The sequence below is a fragment of the Physeter macrocephalus genome, chromosome 11 (genome assembly GCF_002837175.3).
Source record: "Physeter macrocephalus isolate SW-GA chromosome 11, ASM283717v5, whole genome shotgun sequence".
Classification (NCBI taxonomy): domain Eukaryota; kingdom Metazoa; phylum Chordata; class Mammalia; order Artiodactyla; family Physeteridae; genus Physeter; species Physeter macrocephalus.
Window position 1 is genome coordinate 97,185,532 of NC_041224.1, and position 12,281 is coordinate 97,197,812.

The window sequence follows — 12,281 nt, forward strand, 5'->3', positions numbered from 1 at the left end:
GGTTAAAATAATAAAATACTAAAGAGAGTATAATGAAAAGTAAGTCATTCTCTGCCCTACCCTTCCTATTTCTAGGGTTTGATGTTAAGTGGTTACTTACACATCACTAATGATTTGCTGATGGGATATTCGTTTGTATTTTCCTTTTTTTTTTTTGCGGTACGCGGGCCTCTCACTGTTGTGGCCTGTCCCGTTGCGGAGCACAGGCTCCGGACGCGCAGGCTCAGCGGCCATGGCTCAGGCGCCCAGCCGCTCTGCGGCATGTGGGATCTTCCCGGACCGGGGCACGAACCTGTGTCCCCTGCATCGGCAGGCGGACTCTCAACCACTGCGCCACCAGGGAAGCCCCATTTGTATTTTCAATAACTATTTTCAGTGCCTCATGTACTAAGATTTACTTATTTGTACCACTCTCATCTTCCCATCTTCTTCCTAATAGACTTATACCACTTGCTCACTCTATTACCTTTGCAGCTTTAAACATACTTAAACATTTATTTCTTGTTCCATGACTGCAGACACATATCCTGTAAACTGCAGATATTAGCATCCTTATACTTTCCTTCACCTCCTGTCCTTATCTCAACTTCTGTCATCTATTCTTTTTTTTTTTTTTTCCTGCGGTACGTGGGCCTCTCACTGTTGTGGCCTCTCCCGTTGCGGACCACAGGCTCCCGACGCGCAGGCTCAGCGGCCATGGCTCACGGGCCCAGCCGCTCCGCGGCATGTGGGATCTTCCTGGACCGGGGCATGAACCCGTGTCCCCTGCATCGGCAGGCGGACTCTCAACCACTGCGCCACCAGGGAAGCCCGCTGTCATCTATTCTTTAAGTTGTTAACATTTATAGCTCGTTATGTAACCTTAATTGAATCGTCTGTGTAGCTTGATTCCAAGAGTTGATAATTCAATAGGTTACTGTAAGACATTTTTCAAAGCTTTCATTTGTTTTTTGTATCATGTTTCCTTTAGGGTCATCTTCTTCCTTACAGAGAAACCTTCCAGCATTTTAGACAGTAGTAGACACCTGGTACTCTGCACATGGAAGTAGGGGTTAAGAGGGCTTTGCATCCTGACTTTTCAGTCCATTTCAGTATGGTGACTGGACCCCACCCTCTGAGAGTTAATTTAGTTGCCTGGGATTTGGTGAGGCCTAAATACCAGTGTTTTTAAAAAGCTCCACAAATGATTCTCCCACACATCCTGGGTTGAGAACCACAATATAAAATAAATGTTTTGGTTGTAAAAGAATAAGGAGGATTAGAAAATGGAAGGTTTTTAGACAGAGGTGAAATATTACAGAAGAATAATAGTTCTAAGTGATCTAAGATCCAAGGTATACCCAAAGAAGGGGATGGCTAATGAAGAGTGAAAAAGAAAGTCACAGGACTTAAGGAACAGGGAGGCAAGGGTAGTAAGGGACATCCAGGTGGACTTCTGAATTCACCCAAAGTAAGGTCAGGACAGGAGATGATGAGCCAGGCAATGAGACAGTGAACACTGGAAAGCAACAAGGAAGTCAACAGATGAGAGATGAGAACTGGTGAGCCTGAACTCAAAGGAGCAGGGATATTTACGTGAGAGTAGAAAGACGCTATCTGAATCCTACTTTCCAACTCCCTGGATAGTCATGAAGAAGAAGAGAGGAAAAAGAAACTGTTCTCACTACAGAAGTGTAACCCTCAGGTTACACATATTGCTGGAGTATAGACACACTTTAAAAGTACTTATTGCCCCCTTACCTCCATTAACACAGTACAGAAGAGGTCCTATAACTGGTTTAGAAACCTATTAACACGACTCCCAGAGATGTCTTGTTTTAACCCCACACACCTTAACCAGGGTATGTTAGTCTGGGAGGCCAGCAGTGATCAGGTAGGATATGTTCATTCCTGAACGCACCATGATGTACCTGTAAAGACTTGTATAAGCCCAAGACTGAAGTGGCACAGCTGGTTCTGAGAGTCCCCAGCACAGTCAGACTAACCTACATACAGAGCTGCTCCAACTCATATAGTTAAGGCTAATCTACAGAGGGAAAACAAGGCATCCAGAAGGTCATGCTCACTTAGATGTGACCCACACCTGTGCACTTCCCTAGGTGACGATTTGGAGGTCTGGAAGCTTACCCATCTGTCTGTCCTTGGTAATATTACTGATCTCTTTGCCATGTATTTGGACTGTGCTGACTCCTAAAGCTTTAGATAAACAAACTCTTTGTCTATGTCAGTTCTTTCCACCAACCTAAGCTCACTATTGACAGATTCACCACTTAGGAATTCTATAGCTGACCAAATTTTGATTATCCTGCTCTTGCGAAAGTTTTTCAAAATGGAATGGCTCTTGAGATGCTGAATTTGAAACATGATAGATCATTTTAAATTTAGCCCATCAATTACCACGCAAAGTAAAATCCTGATTTCAGATGGCACTACGATCATGTATCCTTAACCATGAAAAAAATTTTAATTAAAATATCTATATTGATTTAGTTGATATAGAAACTTAAAAGGAATCCAAAATCAATTTTGTTGTCTATTTTATGTTAATTAAACCTGGAATCAGAAAGAATTTCGAATATTGAAAGTTTTTAAATGTTTATAACCTAGAATACAGAAAATTACGGAGTCTATAAAGACAGAGAGAAGGAATTCAGATGCTCAGTTCATGTTTATATTTACCTTCATTTCAAGATATATAATGGATGCCCTCCAAAGCCCAGTTCCTTAAGGCCTTTCAACATTTTCCTGTATTTGAAGTTAAGAATGAAGCATTCATTGATCATTTAGGTGTTGAGCCTTGTCAGAACTCTTTGGGGTGGGTCTGAAGCAGCCATGACAACTGCTCCCTCCTATCAGCAGTGGTTTAGTTTCCCACAAGTCACTTCCACAGTCCCTACTTCATGTGATTCTCACAACCCTCAATTCAGCAGAAAAGATGTTATTACCATTTCAAAGACCAGGAAACTAAGAATCAATGATTTGAGTTTTCCAAGGTCACACATACAAAAAAGACAGAGCTGCTACTTAACTGGGTTTTTCTGACCTCAAATCCAGTTCCCTCCCTACTCACACCATTTGGCATACATGTGGCAACTAGTAATTAATCTTTGCCTTTGTATGAGAACATCTTATTCAATAGATTACAGAGGCAGCTTTGTCATTTATAAGAATTATGAAAGGATTTACAATTACCAATGACAATCTCTTTGGTAACAAATAGCATGTCTTAAGTCATCACCAACTGTGTTTATCATTCATTAACTGATTGTTTTGCTATTTAATAGGTGATGAAAATGTTACTTACCTGATTCTCATTTTCTTTTCTTGCTTCATTTTTAAGGTGGGCTTTTAAGGCTCTTAACAACTTGTCTGCCTGCAGAAAAGTTTAAAGACCTTATCAGTAGAGCCAAAAATCAAATAAGCACAAAAGATTCGTTGAACATTTTCTCCTGTTCTTGTACTCATCAAATGTCATCCGGGCAGGCTGGGAGTAGGGTAACCAAGATAGAAGGGGTCCCTGTCCGCACAGATTTCACGGCAGAAGCCAGAGAGGAAAGTGGCAATTATAGTGCAGTGGGGTAAATGCCCACATGAGGAAGCTCAGGTGTTGTGTGAGAACACAGGTGGGCTGGGCCACCAAAGCCTGGACCGTTAGGGTAGACTTCAGTAGGTAAGTGGACACGCCAGTCCTAAGACAAAGATGTGAGGTCACTAGTTGCTGAGGCTGAAGGACAAATAGGAGAGAGTGGGACATAGGGGAAAGGGGAAAGAAATAGCATGGGAAGGTAAGAATGTGTGGAGTTTGAAGAACTAAAGTTCAGTGTGGGCTGAAGCAGGGAGCTGTTGGAGGGGATGGTGAGAGAGAGAATGTTGGGAAAGTGGGCCTGATCCTGCCAGGCCTACTAAGCCTCTAAAGAGTATGAACTTTACCCTCGGGGCAAAGGAAGTCTGCAGAGTTTGCAGCAGGGCAGTGGGTGACCAGTTTTGCATTACTCGGGATGATTACTCTGGCTGTATAACGTGCAGAATGCATTTGGTGAGGGCAAGATGGAAGACAGGGCAAGGGCCAGGAGGCTGTTGTAGAAAGCCAGAGATGACTTAGGCCTGAGCTAGAATGGACTGAGGCCACACGGATGAATTAAAAACTTTCCTAGGAAGTAGAATCAGTGTGAATATGAGGGTTGTGGAACAGGGAAATTTATCATGCTTAGGTTTCCGGCTTGGGCGGCTGGAGAAGCACGTGTGGAGGCGTGGGGGGTCCTAAGATGGGGAAGGCCAAAGGCACCGCCTTAGGAAGATGGCTACAGGTCCCCGGGGGAAGGGAACTCCTAGCTCCTCCTTCCACCACAGGAGAACATCCCTTCCCGTTCTTTCCTGAAAGAAGAATACTAATGTGATGGGTTATGTTTTCCTGTGCTTTAAAAGCTCAAGTACATGGCTGGGTTCTCATTCCCTCTTCTTCCACCAGCCATGCAGCTGAGAGCCAGAGAGTTTCTTCTCAAGAGGGGCTCAGCCACCAGGCTCGTCTCTTCTCTGCTCCTACCATTTATCATCAGCCATGTGTTCAGGTGAGAATGGCAGAGATCCCGATTTGGTTTGGGCTTCAGGGAACAGGAGATGCTGTGCTCAGGCTGTGAGTTTTACCAGAACACTGTGCATCAAGATATCAGGCACCACACCGGCTAGTAGTAATAAAGGAGAGACCTATTTTCTACTTGCTGTTGTTCCTTGAACCTCTCTTCGGGTCTTCTCTGGGAAGTGAGTGATTGGCAGGGCAGAATTTAGTCATTCTTGGTTCTTCTGACTTTTTTTCTCCCTCAATCACTTTACAGAGGTATGACTGACATATAAACAGCTGTCGATATTTAATACATGTAAATTGATATGTTGGGAGATCAATATACACTTGTGAACCCATCAGCACTGCCATAAATGTATCACCTCCAAGTTTCCTACTGCCCTCTTTGGATTTTTTTTGGTGGTAAGAGCCTTTAACATAAGAGCTAACCTCTTAGCAAATTTTAAAGTATTGTTAATCATAGGCTCTATGTTGTACAGATTTTTAGAACATCTTAAAATGCCATGAAAACCTCAAACATGCAACAGTGATGAAATGAAGGGCCTGTGGCAGAGCCAGGTGAGGGCATACAGCAGGAGGAATGATGGGGGGTGATGTTCGGGGGAGCTGAGCTGGAGGTGCCAATGTTAGCATCAGCACATTTTCACGCACTACCTCAACAAGCATTTATTGTGCTGGACGCTGTTCCAGGCACTGGAGAGACAGTGGTGAGCCAAACAGACAAGGTCTCTGCCCTCCAGGAACCTCTAGAGGTAGGCTAGTGGGGAAACAGCCTATTAACCAGGTAAGCAAAAATAAATGGTATGACATTAGGTGCTAGGAAGCAAAAACCAAACTGCAGGCTCAGGGTAGAGGCGGGGGAGGAAAACCTGCGTTAGGATGGTCAGGAAAGTCCTCTCAGAGTTGCTGACTTTTGAGCTGAGATGTGAACGAGGGAGGGGCAGTAGGTGAAGATGCAGGGGAAGAGCATTCCCAGCAGAGGGAACACGAAGCCCAGAGATGGGCTGGTGAATTTGAAGGACAGAGAGAAGCCAGTGTGGGGAGCACAGTGAACACTGGGGCGAGTGGAGGGCAGGAAGACCAAAGAGGTGACCTGGGTCAAGAAGAGGGTTACAGGCTACAGCACGCAGTGTAGATTTCTTCCTTCTAACTAAAATTTTATTATAAAAATGTGGAGTCTATAGAAAAGTCAAAATAGTCTAGTAAACACTCTGATACTCCTCAAGTAGATTCAGCAACCCTTAATATTGTCTCATATTTGCTTTCTTTCTCATTCATATGTATTTCTTGCCAAGCTGGTTGAAAATAAGTTCCAGACATCATGATACTTTACCACTAAATACATCAGCCACATCTCCTAAAAATAAGGGGATATTTTCCTACATAACCTCTAATGTATTACCTAGGAAAAGTAATAATTTTCTAATATCCTCTGGTACATAGCCTAAAATCAAATTTCCTCAATTGTCTCCAGTTTTAGCTTAAAAAAATTTTTTTTCCCTCCAAATCAGGATCAACCCAAGATTCTCACATTACATTTGGAGAAGTTTGGATTTTATTTTAGGTGTGAGGAAAATCATTTGACGAGAACTGAGCAGAAAAATGACATATTCTAAGTTTCAACTATCACCCAACTACCAAGAGAATACTATTTTAAGGCAAGAGTAGAGGCAGGGAGACCAGCAGACAGCCTGAAGCAGTGGTCAAGAAAGGAGGGTGTCGTGGTCCAGGTTTACAGCACTGGAGACGGCACACAGGCCAGATTTCAGGTGTATTGATACTTGGGAGGAAGAGCTCACCAGGATGGATGGGTGTGAGCAGTGAAGGGAGGAATCAATCATTTACTGACACGGGGAACAGATCTTCATTGTTTTGACCTGATCATGCTGTTTACGATGCACTTAAATGCACAAGTCAGCAGATGAGAGGTCTTACTGAAGGTATGGATTTGGGAGTCATTAGTTCCAGGTGAATCTAAAGTTCTGAGAATGAATAAGATCACCAAGGGAGAAGCACAATTAGAGAAAAGAAGGCCCAAGAGAGAACCCTGGGATACGCCACATTTAGAGATTTAGCAGAGGAAGAACTAGCAAAGGAGACTGGAAAGAAGTGCTAGCAAGGCAGGAGAAAACCAAATATCAAAGAAGTCTAGAAAAGGAAGTGGTCTGAGCAGAAGGGAGGGTTCAATCACGCCAAATGCTGCTGATGGGCAGGTGAAGATAGAGACGGACCACAAGCTTTGCAAGGTGCAGGGCATGGTGGCCTCAAAAACATCAATTTCAGTAGAAAAGAACAGAGAAATTGGGCAGTAGATAAAGACGTGGGTCAGGAGAGGGGTTTTGTTTCTTTTTTAAAAGATGGATGACATTAAGATTTGATTGGGTGCATTATGGAAATAAGCCAGCAGAGTGAGAGAAACTGATGCAGCGGAGAGGAATAACGGCAGGAGTGTAGCCCCAGAGGGGGGAATGGGATCTCCAGCACAAACAGCAAGGCTGCCCTTAGGCACAGCCTTTTACCATAACATATAACAGGTGGAAGGCAGAGGATACGGGGACAGGTGGGTCTGGTGATGGAAAGATGAGGTAATTCTCAGCTTAATTGCATCTATATTTCCATGACCCATGAGGCAAAGTCATCAAGTGATGGAAGGGTGCCAGTCTAAGGTGAGAAGATATGAAATAACTGTCCTCAATAATGAGAAAATTAATGACTACCAAGGAAGTGTAGGAGAATCAAATAAATCATAAATTAAATTTATGGTCACATTTAAATTAAGTTCAGTCAACAAAGTTAGGGGATTTTCTCCAGCCAGGGTCAGCTGGTTAGTACAGGCAAGGATTAAGCACATAGCTTGTTTAATCAGGTGTGGAGTTTTGCCAGGTGAGGGAAGGGAGCTGCAAGAAGGTGGAAATAGTGGTAGTTTTATAATTGAAGCTTGCAAGAGTGAGAAAAGGACCCTGGCCGTACAATAAATCTTAGTAACTGACTCCTTCATTTTGCCTTACCATAAAGAGTAGTGTCTCACTCTTATATATAGAATGGAAAAACAACAAGGTCCTACTGTATAGCACAGGGGACTATGTTCAGTATCCTGTGATAAACTATAGTGGAAAAGAATATATATGTATAACTGAGTCACTTTGCTATAGAGCAGAAATTAACACAACATTGTAAATCAACTATACTTCAATAAAATTTTTTTTAAAAAAGAGTAGTGTCTCAAAAGAAAGTTAATATTTTCTCTTCTAAATTTATTTTGAATGTTATCATACTGGTGAAATTTACTTAAATCTTATTCTGTTAAGTTTTTTAAATAATCAAATCTTGATAATTTCTTAGAGCAATTTAATTTTTTTGCTATGCACTTGGAATTTTAAAAAGGCAACTGATCTAACAAGCTCTTAAGCTGTACCAACTGTAACTTAAAACATTTTAATTATGGAAGATTTCAAATGTGTACAATGAACCCCCATGTATCTATCACCCAGTTTCAACAGTTATCAACATTGTGCTGTTCTTACTTCATCTAGTTCCCCCTCTTTTTCCTGGAGTATTTTATAGCAGATCCCAGGCATCATAACATTTTACCTGTAAATATTTGGCTAAGAGGTAAGGACTTTAAAAAAAAAAAAAAAAAAAGAAGCATAACCACAATACCACCATCATATGCAACAAAATTAACAATACCTTAATATAATTTAATACCTAGTCCAAGTTTAATTTTCTCCCATCATCTCAAAGGTGTCTTTTTGTAGTTGGTTATTAGAATGCCTCGTATAGTCAAATGTCTGGGAAAGAGCACCTCTAACAGATATTTGTTGACACATACTATGTACCAGATGCTGTATGCTAGGCAAGCAATGAGGTCTGTAGTGACACAAAGTACTGTACTACACCACTTATATGAAAACAGGTGATTAAATGGCTACCCCAGATCAGGTTCCTCAAGAGACAATGATAGGTGGGACTTGCAGAAGATCGAAGTTGCAACAGCTCTTCAGAGATCCAAAAGGTTGTGAGGCCTTAATGTTAGACAGAGCGCCGAACTCAAGTAGGAAACCTCCATAGTAACTCTTCACAAAGGAGCTACCTTCTGGTGCATTGTTCCAGTGCTGCCAAGAAGCGGTTGTAAATAGTAGTTCTGAATAAGTATCCAATGCCTCCCAAACAAAATGTACTGCACTTAGTGCTGTAAAGACTTCCAAGGTGGATGGATGACATCCCTGTTCAAGGAACTTAACGTTTAGTAGAGAACGTATCTACACAAATAACCACAGTGCCAGGTGGAAGCCTGCAAGTGCTCAGAAAAAGTACTTGAAATTATACTGCCTTAAAGGCGCAGAGGGTTCCTAGGATTACTGGGGTGGTGGACCTGTGGCCAAGGGAATGAAGAGGAGGGGACGAGGTGCCAGGTCAGTGATGACATTTCAGTTGGACTGTGCCGAGTAACTGGAAATTAATTATTCATGCAGATAAAGAAGAGGGAGAGAAAAGGGGATTTGAGGCCAAAGGATTAAAATCAGCAAAGGCAGAAAGATGGACAAAGGTGCCAAGTGTTCAGGCACCAGTACAGTCTGGATGCTGCCTTGGATAAAAGATTCCAGCCAGATTGCAAAAAAAAATTTAAGAGATTTAAACCAAGGAATTAAGATTTTTTTTATGAAGTATTGAGGAGCCATTAAATACTATAGCTCAGAAATATCTCCAAAGATAGCCCTTTATCATTCAGCCCCAACAGGTGCATGGGCCCTGATTATTTTGTTTAAACCACTTAAAAACATTTGTGAGGACTGATTTAGGTATTCACTCCGTGTAAATACCACAGCTTTCGGAACAAAACTCCAGGGTATACGTTAATATGATGTAGGAAAATAAAATACAGAGAAACCCAATCCCGAATTGAACCCTCACATTTTCCCCCAAACGTTTTGAAGTCTCAAAGACCTCACCGGTTTTGAATAAAACACTACCACAATAGTGATCAACAGAGGAACGATCCGACTAAATCAGGGCTGAGTTGTAAAAACTTATCCACGGGGGAGGTCCCCTAAAAGTCATCCTTTCTTCCAGATCCCCCATTTAAGCAGATTTGAGGCGCTGTTACAATTTACAGAAATGTTAGCTGTTTGGAGTTTTCCAAAAGCCAAGGCAATTATTTCCGCGACTGCCTAACAATTAATCGGCATTTAGATGCAGCATTCCTTTAGCTCTCTGGTCCTGCGTTTCCTAACTGATGCCCTGGTAAGTATAACAGAGTACTTCCAATAAAACGAAACCAAACAAACCCTTTTGGAGTCGGTGTCTTTGTGAGTCCCCAGGAAAGTCAGCCTCAACATAAGGTGAAAACTATGGCTCCCTCTCGGTTTTGCAGAGTTAGTGGGACCCTTCTGTGAACCAAATCTACCGCACCAGGGCCGGGACAGCAGCCTCAGCCTTCGTTATTCCCGCTCGGTCCCCTCCCACCGCTTCTCGTAGAGGCCGTTCGTCCTACCCCACCCGCCACTTGCCCCGTACCCTCAGGTTAGCCCGGAGGCCCAGAGTCTTGGCCAAGTTCTGCAGGTCACTGTACTTGAAGGAGTCCAGCTCCTCTAGGGAGGGGACGGTCATGGCGAACTGCAATCCAGGCGACCACGCAGAGAATCGGTCCTCCACTCCCAAAAGCCCCGTTCAAAACTCTGGCGCCACTCTAAGCGTTGACCAAACCGAATGTTATAGAGTTTAAATTGAGAAAGCTGCACTTCCATTGGTTAAAAATGCCTCAAAGGCGGGGTCTCCTGGTGTTGGCCAATAGAAAGGCTGACTTCCCCTCCACCGGACGCACGTTCTTCACCATCCCTCACCAACACGAAGGCGCCAAACGGCGTGTCCAGGCAACGAGTGCACGGCAGAGCCCCACCCAGCTCACGTTGTCCAATGAGGACCCAGGAACCGAGCTTGGGGCGGGGCATGGTGCGTCTTTGAAACAGGCGCCAGCTGCAGGAAGATGGCGGCTCGGCCGCGGAGGCATCGCTCGCGCTTTGCAAAGCAGTCGCGGGGTGACTTTTGTGAAGGCGCTAAGAAGACGATTGATGAACCTTCTCTTACGACTTCCATGGAGTGGGACACGCAGGTGGTGAAAGGGTCTTCGCCACTCGGCCCCGCCGGGCCGGGGCCGGAGGAGCCGTCATCCGGCCCGCGGCTGCCATGGTGGCTGCAGCCCGAGAGGTGCGCTGTGTTCCAGTGTGCGCAGTGCCACGCCGTGCTCGCTGACTCTGTGCACCTCGCCTGGGACCTGTCGCGGTCCCTTGGAAACGTGGTCTTCTCCAGTGAGTGGGCACGGCGTCTGGGAAGCGTTGCCGCTTTCTTACTGGGTGGCTGGGAGCCGGCTGGGAGGAAAGCGGGATGAAAATTTGGAAGGAAATTAACTCCTTTGCCAGGGGTCGGAGACGAATCACTTTTCATGATTTTTGTGGCCATGATGAGTCTTTCTGGAGGGGAGAGTTTTTCCCTTTCAGTGCCTCACAGGTAGTCATTCTGACCCGTGTTTGTCTTCCTAGGAGTCACAAATAATGTAGTTTTGGAGGCTCCCTTGCTAGTTGGCATTGACGGTTCGCTCAAAGGCAGGTACGTACTGAGAATTCCAGATAGATCTCTAGTCATTCCCTGACTTAATGAGACTGAGGAGCGTGGAACCGACTTGTACGAGGAGAAAACAGTTTATTCCTATCTTGCACTAGAATAAAAGTCTGTTCCATTCATACAGTGTATTGGAAGGATGCTCCCTTTACTTGACTGAGTCTTGTACGAACTTGATGTATTAATGAAATGGAAAAGATATTTGCGTGTAGGTTTTCAGGTCTTTCTGAGGGCCACATCTCCCTAGTGGGTTGTGCAAGTGAAGTGAGTTTAAGAAAGTTATGTCTAGTAGGGGAAAAAGAAGAAAATTACCTTTAAGTGTATAGTGAGAATCACTTACCATAAACTACAATCCTTTGACATAACTAGGAATTACAAGTTTTCATTTAACCTGGAATTTGTAATAAGTTATGGCAGGACTAATTCTGCTGTAACCCGGGGAAAAACACAGGTGGAAAGTTACTTGAATATTGCCTGGTAAACTTTGCATCTTGACTGTAGTGTGATTTACAAGTGACAACAAAGTACTCAGTTGAATTCAGTAGTACAAAGCTACTCAATTTTCAGTGTTGGTTTTAACAGCAAGACAATTCATTCTGACCACAGTTTGGTTCAATTTTAAGGTTAAATAGAGTTCGTATAGGAATTCTTAGTTGCTGTACTCAGTAATCAGGAAGAGTTCTGCAGCTCCTCTTTCCTAACTGAAAGACACTCCCTATCCTTGCAGGAGTGTCCTCTTCCCACCCAAAGGAAACAGAGGGAAGGAGTGATGGCCTGCTTGGAAGTGGTTCATTTGGGGCCAGAGGCAGAAGCTCTCTGTCTTCTTAGAGGGAAGCACATCTAGCTAGACCTGTGCTGTCCAGTACCGTAGCCACTAGCCACATGGTGGCTATTGAGCACTTAAAAGGTGGCCATTCTGAATTGAAGTGTTCTGTGAGTGCAAAATACACACCAGATTTTGAAAACTTGACCCAAAACATTGAATAATTTAAAAGTACTGGGCTTCCCTGGTGGCGCAGTGGTTGACAGTCCGCCTGACAACGCAGGGGACACGGGTTCGTGCCCCGGTCCGGGAAGATCCCAC

General features: G+C 43.8%; 2 protein-coding genes across 5 annotated transcripts in view; one reads left to right on the plus strand and one right to left on the minus strand.

The window, feature by feature from the left end:
- Window positions 1-10,289, minus strand: part of NUSAP1 (nucleolar and spindle associated protein 1) — a 33,168-nt gene extending 22,879 nt beyond the window's left edge. For both annotated transcript variants that reach the window (XM_007111706.4, XM_007111704.4), the window contains exons 1-2: window positions 10,097-10,289; window positions 3,305-3,373 (exon numbers count right to left, since the gene is read on the minus strand). In XM_007111706.4, the coding sequence (XP_007111768.1) occupies window positions 3,305-3,373; window positions 10,097-10,189 (162 nt within the window). In that variant the 5' untranslated portion in view covers window positions 10,190-10,289. The remainder of the gene's footprint in view (window positions 1-3,304; window positions 3,374-10,096) is intronic.
- A 132-nt stretch (window positions 10,290-10,421) lies between these two features.
- The window catches only part of OIP5 (Opa interacting protein 5), a 14,749-nt gene continuing 12,889 nt past the window's right edge, over window positions 10,422-12,281 (plus strand). For all 3 annotated transcript variants that reach the window (XM_007111707.4, XM_028495458.2, XM_055088310.1), the window contains exons 1-2: window positions 10,422-10,887; window positions 11,119-11,185. In XM_007111707.4, coding sequence (XP_007111769.1) covers window positions 10,566-10,887; window positions 11,119-11,185 — 389 coding nt within the window. In that variant the 5' untranslated portion in view covers window positions 10,422-10,565. The remainder of the gene's footprint in view (window positions 10,888-11,118; window positions 11,186-12,281) is intronic.